At 38.0% G+C, this 21,152-nt stretch overlaps 1 protein-coding gene across 4 annotated transcripts in view; it reads left to right on the top strand.

The window, feature by feature from the left end:
- The window catches only part of ptch1 (patched 1), a 93,794-nt gene that overhangs the window by 6,922 nt on the left and 65,720 nt on the right, over positions 1-21,152 (top strand). For 3 of the 4 annotated variants that reach the window (XM_043713459.1, XM_043713450.1, XM_043713480.1), the window contains one exon: positions 657-849. In XM_043713459.1, coding sequence (XP_043569394.1) covers positions 657-849 — 193 coding nt within the window. Of the gene's footprint in view, positions 1-164; positions 183-656; positions 850-21,152 lie in introns of those variants that run through there. The other variant, XM_043713469.1, reaches the window with a different exon arrangement.

Genomic DNA, 21,152 nt, shown 5'->3' with positions numbered 1-21,152 from the left:
TGCCCTCTTCCGTTCGCAAATATTGTCGAAAGTCTCAGATGGCTGCTTCACTTCCTAATTCAGATCACAGCGTCCTGATACTGCTATGGAAATGAATTACTCTAGCTTATGATGTTACAGCAGAGCAACCACGTGGATGTACTATTTGCTACCATATTCCATTAAATGTTGACCCTACAAATGTGGGTGTTATATTTATTATGCTAATTGGGAAAACTTAACACATTGATCGGTTTGGGGTTTAAACCCCCCCCCCCCCAACAAAAAAATGTGGGTATGTTTTATCCACCTTATTTCATTTTCAAAAAAGCAACCCATGAGCAGCAATTAATCCTTCTGCAACGTCCGTATTTCACTCCTGACTGTCTCCTGTCACCCCTGTAGGTGGATTGCAATGATATTTTCCTCAGCAGATGGATGACAGTCGCTGTAGACATTTGCCGTCCCCTTTTGTAACATCATACTTTGAGTCAGTGTGTGTTTTGAATATGAAAGATACACCGAATTGTGGGTAAACTGGTAATATAAAAGTTTACTTTATAACAGAAACACTATCGGTAACGGGAAATGCCCAATGAGAAGAAGTGCTGTCTCTTTAAGGATGTGATTGTTCGCTGTGTTCTCTCCTCAAGTATCTCTTCTGGTCTTTATTTCAGGGAAAGGCTACTGGACGGAAAGCACCGCTGTGGCTTCGAGCTAAGTTTCAAAAACTGTTATTTAAACTGGGCTGTTACATTCAAAAGAACTGCGGAAAGTTCTTCGTTGTCGGCCTCCTGATATTCGGGGCTTTCGCAGTGGGATTAAGGGCTGCTAATCTGGAAACCGATGTCGAGGAGCTGTGGGTAGAAGGTAAGGGCAAACTTTCCCGCGATTTTTAGTCACAGAATCAAGCTTCAAAATAAACGATAAATGTGCTTCTTTTTTTAAAAAAAAAGCGGAGGGGGGTCTGAAGAAACATCATACCAAAATGGGATTGTTTATTGTATAGTTGTTTGGCCAAGGGCCAAGGAAAAATTACAAAGAACTCGTTGTAATCCATAATGATAAATTTCTACATTTGCGTAAACCTCGCTGGATCTGGTGTTAGGGGGTGATGATAGTGATTTGTGGCATATTATTTCGGGGAGGAGGGGGTATTGAAAGTTTTTCTTGTGGAGTCGAGCTTGTCAAAGCCGCCATTTTGTGAGTGCCCCCAGCAGCAGAATGTGATCAGTGCAGCTCTCTGTGACTGAGGGTGTGTGTGTGGTCCTGTTTTGGACAGCTTTCAACTTTCAAAAAAACATTTGTCTCAGGCAAAATGTGAAGTCGTACAGACTGGAACGCATGTTTGCAAAGTAGATTAATGTAACCTAGCGGGTGGTGACGTATGTTTAATATAATTGCAGTTAGTATTGCATTAAAAAAGTTTTCTGTAAATCGTGTTTTTATTCTGTGGGAGGAAACTAAGTTCAATTAAGAAAGATTTTGTGAGGTTTGATGTGCATTCTAGTAGTCAAAAACAATGGGGCAAAAATGGTGAATTGTTAATTGATGCATGAGCAGTTCACGATCTGAGATGCATTTAGTGAGCTTTTAGTACTGCAAATGAACAGTTTTTATTGTTTGAAAGGGAGAAGTGAAAACTTTTTTGTCTCAATGCCTTGAAATATTTCTCTGGGTAATTTCTGAAGTAGATTGTGAAGCTTATGCTTATTTTGTTGTGTTGGGAAAATTATTTGTTCTTTAAAATTACTTAACCATTTGTATCAAATTAAGCTTATCAATTTGTGGAAGTGTTTTCATGTTTCTTACTTGTATTGATAAAATCTAATTAATCTATGAAAGTTAATAATGATTAACTTTGCTTCTTCATATGAAAATTTCAGCATTTTATGTGACTATCCTGATATGTTGTCCTTATTTGTATTCATTTGAGTTTTTGTATTGCTGCTTTTTAAAAAATGATTTTGTGTTTTCATTTGCTTCATATACTGCTTTGTCCTCCTGTCTATTCTCCCCCTCCCTAATGGTTGACAGCAGCAGGATTCGTGTGTAGCTGTGTGTGTTCTCAGTGGAGTGTGTAACACTTTGGTCTTGAACATGGGCTTTGCAGAAATAAATTAAATGAGCAGCAGTTGCACATTTCTGTGGTTAATTGTATAAACAGAAGGAATTGCACAGTGAGGAGCTGAACAGAAAGTAGTAGTGCATTAGTCTTAGTGGGGGCGGGAGGGGCATCTTTATCGTGACCTGTTTACTTGGTTTGTAAAGGTTTGACAGTCTATATGATTGGGGTAATCATAACTAACGACAGTTTGGCAATCGTGCTTTTGTTTATCCCATAAATTGTCTATCTAAAAGAATTTTGAGGCATTTACTTTTATCTTTTGCAGAAAAAATATTGATTTGATACCAGACACTAGTGAAATACAGAGGCAAGAGTGTGGTGCTGGAAAAGCACAGCAGATAGGCAGCATCCGAGGAGCAGGAGAATTGACGTTTCAGGCATAAGCCCTTCGTCAAGATCGAAATGTTGATTCTCCTGCTCCTCGGGTGCTGCTTGACCTGTTGTGCTTTTCCAGCACCACACTCTAAACTCTGATCTCCAGTATCTGCAGTCCTCGCTTCCTACTAGTGAAATAAAGTAAATATGCCGTGCTGACAGGAATGAGTTTCATTTCAAAATTGCATTTCGAAAGTGCAGACACAAAAATTTAACCAATTTCATTGACCATCTGAGGAATACCTGTATGTATTTTTAATCACATACTGTATTCTGACTAATAATGGCTATAGGATATGTGTGAATTTTGAATACATTGAGAAATGTGTACCGTCTCTCCCATTAAGTAAGGATGAATGAAGACAACATTTGCTAGATCAAGTCTTCAGAGATTCCAATTTCTAAAGAACCTAAAGAGATTCACTAACTACAAATGCATTCTGTAAATTTCTGGTTTTCTCCTAATAGCTCTTAAAAGTTGCAATATGGTTGTTACAGAAGTGAATAAAGTGTACTTTATTACATAGAACCAAGTCTTTCTATACATAAAATTATAGATTTAGATGTTAAGTGGATTTATAACCAAACTATTTACATGAATCTAAAATTCATTGCTTGTAATTATGTTAAAAGACGCATACCATACTGTCTTACTGTCCTATTTTATTCATTTAGCATTCTGCACCTCTATTATTTAGCACTTCAGTAAGTAATGTAATTATTTCTTTGCTTCTCAATTTATTCACCAGCAGGCACACTTGAGCAATAGAGGATGATTACCAGCCAAAATTTGACTACTATTTCTAGTATGATTGGCAGGTGCTTTTGAGGAAAATATCATTTGCTATTCAAATGGTTGCAGTTATTAGGCTTCAAGAGATATTTTTTCACAATCATAAAGACATTTTCTTTTGCAGTTGGTCTTCCTATTAGTCAATTTATAAAAACAATAATTAGGCAGACTAGACCATCACTAAGTTTACATACGGTATTTGGCACCATTAATGTCTTCCTAACACAAGTTACAGCTTATTCAGATCATGTATCCAATTGAAGTAGTCAGTGCCAACTGCCTTGTTATTCAACAAAAGGACCAAAACTATTGGTCAGTGTTTGGTTAATACACCAATTTTCAAATCTTCTTGGAAAATAAGAATCGCACTGTTAAGATAAAATGAGTTTCTTATATTCTGCCACTGGGTAGTAAGCCATACCATACCATTTTGCATTGAAAAGATGCAAACAAATATATTTCGTTCCGAATATAACTAATATTAAAACAAAATTTCAACTTTGATCAATAAGGTTAACAAGATCAGAAGTTTTTGAAGTTACTCAACATTTAATGACTTACTATTCTTTACTCCTGCTGTATACTTAAGTATTTCAGCAATGACAGCACTGTTTGACAACCACTGTTATGAACTAAATAATAAAATGATCTAAGAAGTTCAATACTCACCATGTATGAAAGATTTAAATTTGTAGTAAGTTGTCTACAATTGCAAGTATAAAATACAGCACTCTGGGAACAGGTTAAAAAAAAACAAAAGAACAAAATGAGACCCTTGACCATCAAGGGTATTCCGTCCATAGACCTTAATGTACCATATTTTAAGCACTTTCCTCTCTAGCTGGTTTAATTTTCTGTGTGAATACACTTCAATACTTAAAAACATTCACACCCAGAGTTGCACATTCCTAATAAAAAAAAGAACTGCAGATGCAGTAAATCAGAAACAAATATGGAAATTGCTGGAAAAGCTCCACACAGATGCTACCAGATTTGCTTAGCTTTTCCAGCGATTTCTGTTTTGGTTGCATATTCTTAATTCTGTACAAAAAAGGGCTTTGACAATTTAGATATCTGCATTCTAAAATCTTTCTATGCACAATATGGGGCAGCACGATGATGTGGTGGTTAGCACTGCTGCCTCACAATGCCAGGGACCCAGGTTTGATTACACAAACAGGTGACCATCTGTGTGCACTTGCATTCGTATATTCTTCCCATGTCTGCATGGGTTTCCTCCAGGTGCTCTGATTTCTTCCCTCAGTCCAAAGATTAGGTGGATTGGCCAAGCTAAAATTGTGCAGCGATGACAGGGATGTTCAGGCTAGGTGAATTAACCATGGTAAATATGAGGTAATGGGGAGTGGGGATGGGTCTGAGTGGAATGCTCTTCAGAACATTGGTGCAAACTCAGTGGGCCTAACGATCTCTTTCTACACTGTAGAAAGTCTATGAACTTCATGGCACTGTGATATAAAGTGCTTTATAGAACTTCCAATTACATGTGACAAAATACATTATCAGAACAAAAATAAATTAACTTATTGCTACCAAAAATTGAAGTGGGGTAAAATCAAAATTAAACAAAAGGTAATGATTTCATTTCCAGCTTATGGAACTACCATACAAGCAAAATAAGTTTTGAATTGGATTGCAAAGAATGGTGATGCAGCTGGTGTGCAGCAAACATGAATGTTTCCTATATTCTATCTTAAGCAGAACTGTTACAATATTATATAAACTTAGTAAGTTCCTTTTCTCATTAGGTGCTTTATGCTAACAAATACACTCACTATCCAAAATACTGGGGTGTGATCTCATAAACATCTACACCTCTTAATCCACTCAAGTTTAGTTTAGATAAAAGCAAATTACTGCAGATGCTGGAATCTGAAACCAAAAGAGAAAATGCTGGACAATCTCAGCAGGTCTGGCAGCATCTGTAAGGAGAGAAAAGAGCTGATGTTTCGAGTCTAACTGACCCTTTGTCAAAGCTTTGACAAAAGGTCAGTTAGACTCAAACCATCTGCTCTTCTCTCTCCTTACAGATGCTGCCAGACCTGCTGAGTTTAGTTTAGAAGTTGAATTGAGCTGTCCCAGTAAATATAAGTAAGTTCTGTGGATCATAATGAACTTGAGAGCAATTCATGTCAGTTCATATTGGGTAACTGTATCTTTTGATCACTTCAGTGTCTATATACTCTTGCAGCCTTCAGTTATTGTGCTCCCTCATCCACGTATTCATCTTTTTTCTTGTTTTTATTTTCACATATCTAATATGTCCTGGATGATGGTAGTGAAATAGTGTGATTGTGTGATGAACATTGTGTTTCATTATTTTAATGAACTATATCACATCCAGCTCAAACTTGTCAAACAAAACGGAGTTCCAACAAATTTCAAAATCTAAAGCTGTAAATTTTCTTTCTGTAGGTATGGTTCCCAAACTTCAAATTACAGACTTGTAATGATCTGTAAATGGTAGAATGAATTGTTTTGAATATTCATCATATTCCATAAGATATAAATTGGCAAGAGAATTGTCTATTATTCTATATTCAACCTAAATAATGTAATGTGACATCATCATAGTAATATGGTAAATGTATTTTAGGTTTCAGTTTTCTCAAATACACATTCCTCTTATTTGATATATCAGACTCCTAATGCAAAATAAATCATCTTGGAAAGTTTTGTAATGTGAAAGATACTACAAAAGCTGTTATTACAATATGGTATTGAACAATGTGCAGTTATGTAGCTACTGCTCAATACTTCTTTCCATTTTCCCCCAATAATTCACAATTCATACAGATGAGTTTTGCATTAATGATTTCTGTTGTGATTTCAAAGGTTTATTTTACTACATTTCCAGTTCTGCAGGAGTGACCTCAGTGCAAAACTCCTTTAGCCCAGAGACTCTTTGGTTGAAGTAATGGCCCACACTTCAGTAAACCTTCAATGACAGAGTTCTAAAAATTATATCCTAGCCATATGAAATGTTGGTCTTTAAAAAAGTTGTTTATTCTCATTTAAAATGGTTATTAACCATTTCAGTAACTACTAGAATAAACAATGCACATTCTGAAAAAAATAACTCACCATCCACACCATTAGATGTTCATGTAGAAGAATTGATTATAATCAAAGTATGGCACAAAAAAGGCCGCTTAATCCAACCATATCAGTATTCATGCATTCTTGTGCTTCCTCCCTTTTTTTCTCATCTGTATAAGTCATCAGAAACCTCTATTCCTTTTCTCCCTGATATGATTGTCAATCTTTATCTTAAATGCACCTTTGTTGCAGTTTCAACCCCTCTACAGCAGTAAGTTCAAACTGTGACCACTCTTTGAGTAAAGATGTTTCTTCTGAATTTCCCATTTGTTCCCAATTTAGTCAAATTTTTCCACAGAACCATTTCTGTTTCTCCAAAGATTTGATTGGGAATCTTCTTTTCTTTGTTTTCAACTTAGCAGTGACACTTCTCCTGCTGTATTACCTGTTTGTGATTAAAATGTTCTAAAATGCAATGTTAATTGGTGCATTTATCAAAACCAGTCAGAGTCTGCTTGTCAACCAATCAACATTTTCCTTTCCTTTTCCTCTACTTTGGTAATTGTTGTGAATTGTCCTGATGAGCTCAAGGTGAAAAACTTCAACACAATGTGTCTTTTTTCAGTGAAACTGTAACATTTTCAGTAATTAGTATTAGTAATTTTTATTTTGCGTTCAAGATTAAAACAGCAACTTTAGTATCTTCTTGAAGTGTGGATGCATCATCGTCCATTAACTTACAGCCAGGTCACCAGTGCTTTGCCCAAAGGCAGATCATTGACTCTTTACCTGCTGATTTTTTTTTAACAGAGAGAGTATTTGTGTGTGTAATGAACTTCCTAAGGAAATAATGGATGTGAGTACAACTACAACGTTTAAAAAACATTTGAATAAGTACATGGATAGAATAAGGTTTGGAGGGATATGGGCCAAGAACAGGTAGGTTGGACTAGTTTAGTTTGGGATTATGGTCGGCATGGACTGGTTCGACCAAAAGGTCTGTTTCCATTCTGTATAACTCTGTAACTCTATCTTACATCATGGGCCATATCCTTGGCCGTTTTCTTCAGTCTTCCACACTCACTGGTACTGTGAGGTGTTAGATGCGAAATCTACCTCAGCTATGATGGAAATTGAACTTGTACCAATGAGCTATTCCCAGCCACATACGAACTATAATGTCAACTGAAACAAATACCAAGACATCGCTTGGCTGGTGATGAGAAGGGCACTACTTGTGAAATCCTTCATATACACCCAGACTCTCTGTGCCACTGCATGCTGCCCTTGAAGCAGCTGTGGGCGGGTAGAAACTGTCACAAATCTTCTGCTGGAATGTGCCTTGCAAAGGAAGTTTGGAGAAAGATCCAACAAGAGAGAGTGGTTTTTGTCAGGTTTCAATCTGAACAGCTCCGTGACACAGGACTCTGTGCTATATGGTGTGTTCTCTAGGACTCCCACCGAGACAAACATCACTTGTGGTTGGAGGACCATCAACTCTGAAAGATGCTCTTTGGCCTGCCTAAAACTTGTTATGTCTTCCAGTGCAAGGAGTTGACCTTGACCGAGTGTTACAGACTAGAAGATCACAAAGTCTAGGACTACGTGCTGAGGGATGCTCGAAAGCTTGCGGTAGCTACTTGCCAAGGTGTAGTGGAGAAAGACCATTGTCTGAGGTCTTTTGGCCAAAGTACACTGGGGCTCTGTTCAGTTATCAGACCTTCTCAGTGCCTCAAATGTATGTAAATGTAGTCTTCTATAAGTTTGTTTGTTCTAATATGTAAAGTTTTTGTATAAAATCAAGCTGCTCTAATAACTGGATGTATATAAAGTTTTTTTAATGAATAAAGTATAACTTTGAAGTTAAAAATCCATAAAGTCAATTGAATTAACACTATCCCGCCTCCCCCCACCATAAAACTGCAGTGTGAGATTCAATTTCTGTAATTCACAAGATAGTCGAATTGAAATACCCATTCATTCAAAGATCACTTCCAAATGTTAATCTATAAAGTAGACACCTTAAACATTCACGTTTAAAATAAATGACTATTACACTGGTGTTATGAATTTTGCATTATTCTAAAATTCAGCTAATTGCAGCTGGGTTTAAGCCTCACAGAAATATCAATTATGTTTTTTTTAAATAAAATTCCTCCTTGATATTGTGTTATTGTCAAGTAGTACATGTTACGTAATATCTATTTTAATAAAAAGCCTCATCTCTTACACACGCAAAGTATTTCTTATTGCATTATAGGGCAACATATAGATACAGTGCAAGCAGATTTCAAGATTGAGGGTTCTGACCTTCAATCATGTAAAAAAAATAGTTTGCATGTTGGACCAGTATTTAAACTGTACATATCAATGCTTGAAGACTAAAATAAGACAGCTTCCAGATGTATGAACTGAGTGATCCATTTGTTTAGATTATGCTCCACAGCTGATGCCTAGATTAGTGCTGGCTGGACGAAGCTATGGGAGATTTGTCTGGTTTCCACGATGCCATGTTTATATTTCATTTGGATTCCTCCTTCAAAGCTGACCTCCCTGTGACCTGCTGATAGACTATGTCCACTAGAATACTAGCTTCGTTTTGGCTGGAACTGATCTTAAATCGAAACATTCAAATGATGTTGTTTTTCTGTTCTGTTTTTATTGTCCTGCTTTGAGATTAATTTTATCCAAATAATTTTGACCTTGCACTGAGGTTGCTAGTGAAATATGAAATGAATTGGTTAATTATGTCTTGTTAAACTTAGAGAATGAATCATGTCAACAGATTGGCTTACTGTGTGTAGATTAAACTGTACAGTCTCTGTTTATGATTTAATTAGATTAAAAAGTAATGCCATTGTTTATGGAAAGGAGAGCAAAATAGTTGATGCTATCATTGTATTTGGTGATGAATTTCCAAATAAAAATATTGCGAAAAGAATAAAGAAATAAATGGCTAATGTGCAGCTTTTAAAATGGTATTGTTAAAAAGCTTTTGGCCCAAGGCTAAGGGATCCTGCCTAAAAATGCCATATGTATTACACAATCAAGCACTGCAATGTAAACAGAATACTGTGCCATGGAAGCAGGGTGGTCTAAACCTCCATCCCTCTTCCCCCACACCCCCTCCCACACTTAAAAATCCTCTCTGCTGTGAAATGACCACAGTAGTTGTAGTGTTATTTCTGTTTTGGCTGCTGAGCCAGGATTTGGAACAGAACTGAGTGAACATTTGAATTATTATTGGCCTGCACTGCCAAAGAACTGCAACTGAATTCAAAATCCAGTAAAATCTGGGTCAGATGCAATTATCTCATTGTTTTAAATAGCTTGTAATACATTTTTTAAAATCAGGATTGTGAAATGTATAGGCATATATATGTATAAAAACAAAATGCTTTTCTTTCTAAATATGTACGTAATTTTCAGACATGGAAATAGCTCAGTTCTAAGCTAACCAAAACTTCATTGCCTTCTTGGGTGTCCCTTAGTAAAACAAAATTCAATTTGAAATGTAAACATCTTCAAATTGCATTTATATATGTCTTTGTATGATATATTCTTTAACAAATTCTGAAACGTTTTGATAATTAGTGTGAAAGGCTTTCTTCAATATGTGGTAGGTTGCTTTTACCCTCAGGCATTCTAAAGGTAATTGTTACACAGTATCATTGACCAGTCCAAAATGATTTTATTGTTCAACAATGGTTCATTTTGTTCTGTCTGAAGTAATGAGGTTTTTTTTCTATCACCTTTTCTGACTAGTTTTATTGTTTTAATACCTGGTATAAGAAGAGCAAATGCTGGTCATCTAGAGATCTTGGGAAGAAATGGGTGGATCTAGTGTTTTTTTTCTTTTTTAAAGCTACTGTTTCACATGGCTTGCAAAATATATCTCTTCTTTTTTTGTTTCCCACACCAATTGATTTATCATTTTGCTTGCAAGCAGACTTAGAATGTTAGGGCAGGAACACACTCACTTTTTTCTCGTAACGTTTTTGTTGCAGGCCGAAACCAGTTGACTTGAATAAATTTTTCTGCAGTCTGAATGAAGCCAGCAACGTGGAAAAATCTTGCCATTCAGGGTTGTCTGAATGTACATTTCAACCACACAGTAAGCTGTATTTGTAGGCAGCGGACTGCTAAATACAACCATTTTTCGCAGCAGAGAGTTAGACAGGTGATTAGCATAATTAGCACAGACCAAGCTATACATATGGAAATGCTAAGTGTGTAAATGCCAGCTGCGGTGTAAAATTTATGTCAGGGGGTCGACAGGGCTGTGTGAAAGTATTGTGTTACAGCTGCAGGTCAAAGCCTCCATTGCTTACCCCCTTTCTTTTGATAGTGAATGCGCTAAACAGAAGAGTGGAGAGAAAGAACGAGAAAGAGAAGAGAAGGAATATAACAGATAAGGCTTTAATAAAACATCAATATTGCTTAAAAGTTTCTATTTTCTGTAGTGGGTTTGATTTTACTTTTTCCTACCTTCAGTGCAAATGTGTATTTGTTGACGTTAGCTATTTCTATGCAGAATGCAGCCATTTTAGTTTACTAAAAAGATTTCTTAAATTTGCAAAATACTTTTGAGAGAGTATCCATTTAAGTTGCAGGGAAATGTCCGACTGCTGATAAACATTTAAATATTTATTCTTTAAAACTTTCCTTCCATGTGCATAGGTATCAATTTGGTGGCAAAACTGAATGAGTGGCACACCTAATGTATCATGAGATGTGATCTTTTTGAATATAAAAGGTCTAGATTTGTTTAGGTATTTTAAAATTGGGTTACTACATGTAGTTCCAAAGTTCCTGTTATCTCCAGAAAGAGAAAAAGTAACATGAAAAGGGAGACACTTGAATATTTGAAAGAACCCTATAAGTTTTATTTCCTATAAATTGTTTCATTCAGTTTTTAGTTTTGTACCTACTTCTTGGTAGACTTGTGTTGTTAGTCGAGTGTAGTTCACATCACACCGACCCTGTGATGAAACTTCCTTGTGTCTGCAGGGGGTCCTTATGATTCGGCCCCTAATCCAGCTAATCCTAGTCGCAACAAAATCATGAAAGTGGCCCCCAGTGATGTGTGTTTCCCTGCACAGATGCAAAAGGAGAAGTGTTGGTTATAAATCACTCCAAAATGATGTTCCATGCAGACTGGGGAGCCTGTGTGAAGCTGGAGGCACCCATTGTGTTTGCCCCAGGTGGCCTACAGTGGAAAACCAGTAAAAGAAACTTGTTGCCTTGAGGTGAGCTCTACTCAAAACTGATCAGTGATGTCAGCTTTAGAGAATATAGATTAGAGAAGTGGAGTTGGTGTGATGCAACAAAAGTGGATGTAAAGACAATGTAATGTGATTGCAGTTTCTTTTATCAGCATACCATACGTGCCATGTAATAAGACTAGTCCTGTAGATGTTTAAGGAATTCTTTTTATACTTTAGAATTCAGTTTTGGTTCCTTTTATGTTAAGGTTATCATTAAATTTTGCCCCATAAATTCACATGTATCTTTGAAAGAGGATAGTCAAAATTTAAAATTTTGCATTGTTTTACAAACTTGATTTTTCCTATTTATTCATGGCATGTGCTGCTAGCTAGGGAAGTATTTATTGTTCATCTTTAAATGCCCTTGAGAAGGTAGTAACAAGCTGTCTTACTAAATCACTGAAGTTCTTGGAGTGATGGGACACCCACAGTGTTGTTGGGAAGGGAATTCCAGGACTTTGGCCATGCAACACTGAAGGAATGGGGATATAGTCAGCATGGTGTGCAAGTTGGAGGAGAATGTGCAGGTGGTGACATTCCCATGCATCTGCTGCCCTTGTCCTTCTAGATGGTTTGAAAGATATTGTCAAAGGAAACTTGACTGTCACTGCAATATAGCGGATGTTGAAGGATGGAATGTTAATCAAGTAAGCTGCTTTTTTAAAAATTTGTTCATGGGGTGTGAGCATTGCTGCTAGGCTGTAATTTATAGCCAATCTCTAATCATCCAGAGGGTGAGGCTAAGCTGTAAGTCTTGAGTCACAACCAGTCAGACCTGGTAAGCAAACCAGATTTCCTTCCCTAACAAGCATTACTGAATCAAGTGGTTTTTTACAGCATTGACAATTGATACCTAATCGCCATCAGGTCAGCTGTTTATTCCAAGTTATTATTTAATTCAATTTTCACCATTTGCTACAGTGGGTGATATCTCCAATGTCCCCAGAACATTAGCCTGAGGTTCTGATTGCTAGTCCAATGACATTTCCACTGTGTCACTGCCTCCTGGATAGTGTAAATCTCCTTGGCTGCTGTTGGAGGTGCATTCATAATCATGCGGGACTTCAGTATGCAGGTAGACTGGAAAAATCAGGTTGATAGCGAATCCCAAGAAAAAGAATTCCTGGAATGTCTATGCGATGTTTTTGTTTGGAGGAGCTTGTGGTAGAGTCCACTAGGGAACAGGCAATTCTGGATTTAGTAATGTATAATGAGGCAGACTTAATTAGGGAGCTTAAGGTGAAGGAACCCCTCGGAGACAGTGACCTGAGTAAAGTAGAATTCACCCTGCAGTTTGAGCAGGAAAGTCATGAATCAGATGTAACAGTTACTACAATTGACTAAAGGTAACTACAAAGACACGAGGGAGCAGCTGGCCAAAGTTGATCGGAAAGGAAGGCTTGCAGGGAAATCAATGCAACGACAATGGCAGGAGATTCTGCAGATAATTCAGGAATCACAGCAGAAATTCATCCCAAGGAATAAGAAAAATACTGAATGAGGCAACTAAGGATGACAAGGGAAATTAGGCACAGCGTAAAAGCAAAACAAAAAGCATACGATATGGGAATCTAGAGGATTGGGAAGCCTTTAAAACCCAGCAAAGGACTCTAAAAAGGGGGTGGAAAGATGATATATGAGGGAAAGAGTAATATAAACGATGATTACAAGAGTTATTTTTAGATATCTAAATATTTTAGATATTAAAAGGTAAGCAAGAGGCAAGAATGGACATTGGACTGCTGAAAAATACGGCTGAAGAAGTAGTAATGGGGAGCAAACAAATGGCAAAGGAACTTTGCATCAATCTTCATGGTGGAAGACACCAGACCTTCAAAAGAGTCAAAGGGCAGAGGTGAGTGTAGTGGCCATCACTAAGGAGAAGGTGCTGGTGAAGTTGAAAGGTCTGAAGATGGACTATACCCCAGAGTTCTGAAGGAGATCCATACTGTACATCTCTATGAACTATGAGATAGCTGAGGAGGTTGTGGAGGCATTAGTGGTGGTATTTCAGGAATTCCTGGAGTCAAGGAGGGTCCAGGAGGACTGGAAAATGGCTAATGTAATACCAATGTTTAAGAAGGGAGGCACATAGAAGACAGGAAACTGGAGGCTAGTTACCTTGTCATTGGTAATTGGTAAGATTTTAGAGTCCATTATGAAGTATGAGGTTGTAGAGTACTTAGATGTGCATGATAAAAATGGGGTTGAGTCAGCACATTTTCATCTAGGTCTGTCATGCTTGACAAACTGTTAAAATTATTTAGTAGAACGTAGAGAGTGGTAATAAAGGGTCTTTCTCAGGTTGGTAGCCAGTGTCGAGTGGAGATCTACAGGGGTCAGTGTTGGGACCATGTTATATATTGATGATCTGGATGAAGGAATTATGAGGGCATTGTTGTTAAGTTTGGAGATGATGCAAAGATGGGTGAAGAGATAGGTAGTGTTGAGGGAGCAGGGAGGCTGCAGAAGGACTTAGACAGGCCAGGACAGGCAAATAAGTGGCAGGTGGAATACAATTTGGGAAAATATGAGGTTATGCACTTTGGTAGGAAGATTAGAGGCATAAAATAATTTGTAAATTGGAACAGCTTCGGAAGTCTGAAGTTCAAAGAGACTTGGGAGTCCTAGTTTGAGATTCTGTTAAGGTTAACATAGAGTCATACAGCACAGAAGTAGATCTTCATTCCAACTCATCTATGTCGACCAACTATCCCAAACTAAATTAGTCTAATTTGCCTGCATTTGACCTCTATCCTGCTAAACCTTTCCTATTCATGACCCTGTCCAAATGTCTTTTAAATGCTGTAACTGTGCCTGCATCCACCACTTTTTATTGCAGTTCGTTCCACATACACACCACCTTCTCTGTGAAAAGGTTGCATGTAGGTTCATTTCGCAGTTTGGAAGGCAAATGCAATGTTAGCATTCATTTCAAGAGGGTTGGAATACAAGTGCAGAGATGTGCTTCTGGGGCTGCATAAAGCTGTGGTCAGACCGCATTTTGAATATTGTGAGCAGTGTTTGGCCCTGTATCTAAGGAAGGATGTGCTGGCATTGGAGGGGGTCCAGAGGAGGTTTACAAGAATTCTCCTGGGGATGAAGGGTTCCTCATATGAGGAATGATTGAGGACTTTGTAATTGATGGAGTTTACATGGATGTGATAGAATCTGACTGAAACTTAAAATACTGGGAGGAAGAATAGAGGGATGGACTATTTTCTAAATCCGGAATGGTTTCAGAAATCCTGAAGCACGGAGGGTTTTGGGAGTCCTAGTTCAGCTTTCTGTTAAGCTTACCATGCATGTTCAGTTGGCAGTTAGTAAGACAAATGCAATGTTAACATGCATTTCAAGAATACAAGAGCAGAGGTGTACAGCTGAGCCTGTGTAAGGTTCTGGTCAGACTGCATTTGGAATCACAAGTAGTTTTGCGACGTGTATCTAAGGAAGGATGTGCTGGCTTTGGAGGGGATCCAGAGGAGGTTTAAAGGAATGATCCCAGGAATGAAGAACTTGTCAAGTGAGGAGTGGTTAAGGGTCTGTACTCAGTGGAGTTGAGAATGATGAGGGGGAGCTCTCATTGAAATGTACAGAATAAGGAGAGGTCTGGAGAGAGTGGAAGTGGAGAAAATGCTGCCACGAGAAGGAAAAACTTGGACACAAGGGCATAGTCTCAGAGTGAAGGGATGATCTTTTAGAATTGAGATGAGGAGGAATTTCTTTAGCCAGATGGTAGTGAATCTGTGGAACTCATTGCAGCAAAAGGCTGTGGAGGCCAACTCATTGAATGTCTTTAAGACAGAACTAGTTAGGCTTTTGATTAGTAAGGGCATCAAAGGTTATGGGGAGAAGCCAGGAAAATGGATTTGACAATCATATCAATTATGATCAAATCATGGAGCAGACTTGATGGGCAGGATGGCCTAATTCTGCTTCTATATGTTATAGTTTTAAGCAAGTGGAAAGTAGTCCATCACACTAAAAATGCCTTTTATAATATGAACAGACACCAGGGAGTCAGGAGATGAGATGGTCTCTGCAAAATTCTTAGCCTCCAACCCGCTCATGGAGTCATTTGCAGTTCAAGTTTGCATTCAACAAAAATGTGAAAATTGAATTCTACAAAATTGTCATTTTCAGTTGTAGATTCTTGCAGTAGATATGTGCACTGAATAATGGGATGCAAAACCATACAGACCAAGCTGTTACGTTTGATTTGTGTTGAGATAACTGATCCAGTTACTCAAGCACTGAAGTAGTTCTTCAAACCAACAGTCAAGATGGCAAAATAATCAGCCCAAATTTCCTCTTGTGATTAGGAAACACTACTCACTTGCACATTCCCCCTCCAAACCACTCACCATCCTGACTTTGAAATAAATCACCATTCCTTCAGTGTTATTGGGTCAAAATCCTGGAATTCCCTCCCTAATGTAATTGTGGGTCTACCTACACCACATAGATTGCAGCAGTTCAAAAAGGCATCTTCTCAAAGGCAACTAGGAATGGGCAGTAAAGGCTGGCGCAGCTAATGATATCCACATCCCATTAATGAATTTTAAAATCTTTCTGGAATGTAGACCAATTAGCTACATGTCCATGTTGAAGAGCCTGATGACACTCGTGTGGTACCAGAGGTTGTTCACATTGGTAACAGAGAAAGTAAAGGGGATATAGCTCCAACCACTGAGCATGCTGAAAACTGAGATGAACATAAGTGTACAGATCTGATCATTTGCACAGTTGTGACCAACCAGAGTCCAGGCTTAGTTCTAGCCTTGTTCCCTATTGGCAATCCTGTATCATAACTCTCCATCCTCTAGCAAGCTCCCATGCACCATCATGGCCAAGGTATTCCCAATATGAATACAAATCAATCATCCAGTCCTTACCCTGGAAATTTCAATCGGGTTAGGAATGGGAGCATTATCATTCCCATGCTGTCACGCTTATGTTGACAGAGCATGCCTAAGGATCTTAACTTCATTTTGATTGGTTATGGCAGTATTTTTAGTAGGACGGGAGGTAGTGGTATGGTGGTAATGTCGCTAGATTAATAATCTAGAACCCCAGTTCAATTTCTGGTGACATGAGTTCAATCCTAGGATGGTAGATGATGAAATTTGAACTGTATTTTTAAAAAAGCTGGCCCAATGGTGACCATAAAACCATTGTCAGTTGAATAAACACATTTGTTTCACCAGTGCCTTTCAGGGAAGGAAATCTGCTGTGCTTACCAGGTCGGACCTATTAGTGACTCCAGATACACAGAAATTTGGCTTTCTCTTAACTGCACTGTGGGCAATTAGGCATGGGCAGCAAATGCTGGCACAGCCAATGATGCTGATGTCCTGATAACCACAAAAAACTGGTTTCTGGTATAAGTTGAATCTAAAGCCTCTGTTTTTAAAGATGGAGCAGAATGGGTTAGCTGGCGATACTGACTATGGAATATACATATTTCCCATGGTCATTTTGGATGGGAGATTTTATCATCTGAAGGTTTCACGCTGACAACCCATTGCTGGCTAGACAGCAGAAATGGCTAAGTGTAAATTAATTTTCTATTTTTTCTTGTTCCAACCATGTCTATAAACAATTTCTTCCATTTGATAAAACCGAAATTGAGAATTCTTTCTATTGCTAATTTCTTCTTAAAATGGCTTGTGTGATATGTGGGTAGCAGAAGTCTTCTCCTGGTCTTGATAACTTTGTACAAATAAAATTGAGTATAAATAGCTGACTGAGTTGAAATATTTAAATATCAAATAGCAGGCCACACAGTCCCCGCTCCCCCCCAAATGCCCATAACAGAGCAAGTGAGTGTTGAACCTTAATAAACAGGAGGCTTTCTTGGCTGCACCCAGTAGAAAAGACACACTTTTTGGATAAGTCACTGTAACTGAAAACAGTGATATTTTTTGAGTTTCACACACTGGGAAATGCTTATGTGACCTGATTATGTTCAGCAGATAGTTTATACAAAGTAGTTCTGAAGTTCCTCAGTAATGCAAAGTAGTTTTGTCTGAGACTGCATAGCTGCAGATGGTGATAAATAATTCCATTAAACTGTAGCCAATCTATAATACATTTATTCAGTTAGCAAGAGAAGCAGTGAGGCCATGTAAGTCTATATTTCCAAATACAACTACACTTACAGATGTCTGATTCAACACCTATTCTTACAACGTTTTGAAGGAAAATGTGACTGCAATATTTATTTACATAGTTTCTTTGAACACCGATAAATAACTATATCAAAATACATTATTATACAAATATTGACTGAGGATACATTGACATGAAGGGTGATGAAAATTCAGTTGAAATTCCTCTTTATGACATTACTAGCACACTACTTAATTTGAACATATTTCTAGAATCTTAACATTAGCTTTGGGCAGACATCATGGTGTATCACCAAAATTATGCCCATTTTAAATCAGGCTAACAATCTACTTGGTATCAGGTGCCATGAACATATAAGTAGAAGATTGAGCAATGCATGTAAATTGTGTCCTTGAAAGGTTGAATGTAAATTTCTAAGAGAAAGGAGCCACGGATTGATCCTGAAGGTCTCCCAAAGTGACAGTGCAGATGTGGGAATGGAAGGTACTGAAAAAGATGTTTTGCCTACAGTTAAATTGTTAAGAGTACAACCAAGCAATTACTTCCATGGAGTTGGACAGCAAGAACAGGATAACGGTGGGTCAGTGACATCAAGAAGCCAAGGAGGAATAATGCTTTATGGCTCAGTCATAGAAAATTGCATTCAGTCATATGGAAGAAGGATGGCACATTGGTGGGCTTCAAACAGGGACTTGTGGGAGTACTGATCATGTAACCATAAGAAGAGGTGGAATGGTAGCTGTTGAGAAAGAAAAGAGTCAAGTAATTTTTCAAGCTAGAAACAATGAAAGTGGCTTTCAAAAGAGGGGACAGTGCCCAGGATCAGGGAAATATTTACTTTGTTAGTTAGAAAGGAATGTTTAATAGTAACTTGTGTAATGGGAATGTTGCCAACAAACCGGAAGAAAGATTAGCTTGAGGTAAATAAGATGTGCTGGAATAGGATTTACAGGGAGATGGGGTTTATGGCTAGAATGAAATGAGAGCAAGCAGAAGAAATATGAGGGTGGAGCAGCAATGGAGTTGGAAAGCTTGCTTGATTTTGGAACATTATTAACAACTGGTCTTATGTATGGAAACAATGTTTGATTTCAGATGTTACATTGGATTCTTGATACACAGTGTCCATCAACGCTCTCGCATCATTGGGGAATATAGTGCTTTGTTTCCCTCTCCAACTCATTTTTGGTTTAGTCCCCTATCTCCTCCACACCTCCTCCCTGCCCAACCCTACCCCCTCTCTTTGTGCTTAACAGGCTTTTTTGTAAAAATTCAGTTGGCCACATAGGTGATTTTCCTGATGGTGGTGAAAAAAATATATATGTAAAATAGTAAACTTCATTCACACTGGTGTCTTCATTTTTCTGTGTCACAATATGTATATTAAAAAAGTGGATGATTTGGAAAAATAAATGAAAGAACCTTCCAGGGCCCTCTTGTAGCCCAATGGTAGTGTCCCTTGTCTGGGAGGAAAGGAAAAATATAAGGCACTGTTACCAGTCCCTGTGGCAGAGTGATTCAATGCATTTGACTGTTAATCAGAAGGTTGGTGGTTCGAGGGCACCCAGGGATGAAGTCCTTACTTAGGCCTTCCTGTGACACAGTGGTAGTGTCCCTAACCCTGGACCAAAAGATATTACAGGAAAGTTAACCATGCCCTACAGGAAAGGGGGAGAAAAGTAGTGTTAAGCAGACATTTTGAACTGCTGCTGTCCATGTGATGTAGGTGCACTAATTATGCTGTATTGAGGGAGTACCAGGATTTTGACCCAGAGACAACAAAGGAACAACAATATAGTTCCAAATCAGGATGGTGCCATGGAGAGGAACTGTCAGCTGGTGGTTTCTCATGCATCTGTTACCTTTGTCTTTTGAGGTGGTAGAGATCATGGGGTTTGGAAGATGTTGTTTAAGAAAACTTAAGTTTTTTTTGTTAACTCGATGGGTTGAATGGCTTCTGCTCCTACACTATAGTCACTTACCAGCAGTCACCTCACTCTAAGATAGAACAACTGTCTGGTTCTTTGGGATTATGGTGACTTTCCCTTTATTGAATAGCATGTGGCAATAATATTGTGTGGCTGAGTAAAGTACGTGTAACTTGGGAACATTAAAAATGAATCTAGTACTTTTAAATTGCTACTGGTTATTGTACAGTTTCTATTAGGATGCTTCAAATGTGAATGTTGTTTCAGTAGTGCAATTACAAATGTTGCAATTGTGGCATAGTTTAAATAAGTATATATAAACGAAACTGTGTGTGATGGAGTCATTAAATAATTGGTTAATGTAACATTTACATCAATTTAAAGCATTTGTTTTAATTACTTAAGAAAGGAAGGATTAATTTGAAATGTTTGTATTGTGGGAAATGTAAATTTCACTGTGCTCTCACATTCATTATTGCTGCATCCCATTTCAAAATTAGAAGAATTCAACACTCAAAGTACAATAAATAGTAAAAATACTATCAAAACAAGTAACCTTTAAATTTAATGTTGCATAAATTTGCAGTTTACTAGTTTTACGCAATGCTCTATTGAAACCTGACTTAAGATTTTTTTTTATTCTTACCATTTGTGTTGAAATTACGTATTATTGCAGTATCTATGTAGTAAATTTTGAATACAGTCTGTCAGACTTCCTTAGCAAACAACTCAAAATTAATGCTGCAGTTATACTTGAATTATGTTAATCTTGAACAGAAGTCATTGCCAAATATATACAATGATTTAATGTCTCAATGTATTCACTGCAAGCTGTGTACTCTCTTACACTATGACTTTCAGTTCCATCTCACTAAATGCTAAACATTGATTTACTCAAGGATCCCTTGGTGTCTTCAGATTGTTGAACATTTGGAACTGAACTCTCATTGTGTATAAATTATTATTGAATACAGTAACGGGCTATTTGTCTGTTATGTCTTTGAGACTGGATTAGTGGTGCTGGAAAAGCACAGCAGTTCAGGCAGCATCCAAGGAGCAGTAAAATCGACGTTTTGGCAAAAGCCCTTCATCAGTCTCTCTGAGACTGTATATGTTCTATGCTCAATTGATGTTAGACCAAAGTGCTCAAATTGTTCAGTCTACCAGCCTTTAGTCAATTTGGCAAGACTAATAAAGATTAAACGCTTTATTCACTCAAGGGACATAAGTGTTGCTGACTGGCCAGTATTTGGGGCGGCACGGTGGCACAGTGGTTAGCACTGCTGCCTCACAGCGCCAGAGACCTGGGTTCAATTCCCACCTCAGGCGACTGACTGTGTGGAGTTTGCACGTTCTCCCCGTGTCTGCGTGGGTTTCCTCCGGGTGCTCCAGTTTCCTCCCACAGTCCAAAGATGTGCAGGTCAGGTGAATTGGCCATGTAGTGTTAGGTAAGGGGTAAATGTAGGGGAATGGGCGGGACAGTGTGGATTTGT

Source organism: Chiloscyllium plagiosum, chromosome 2 (assembly GCF_004010195.1).
Source record: "Chiloscyllium plagiosum isolate BGI_BamShark_2017 chromosome 2, ASM401019v2, whole genome shotgun sequence".
Taxonomy (NCBI): domain Eukaryota; kingdom Metazoa; phylum Chordata; class Chondrichthyes; order Orectolobiformes; family Hemiscylliidae; genus Chiloscyllium; species Chiloscyllium plagiosum.
Note: the sequence above shows the minus strand (reverse complement) of the source record. Positions and strands in the feature narration are given on the sequence as shown.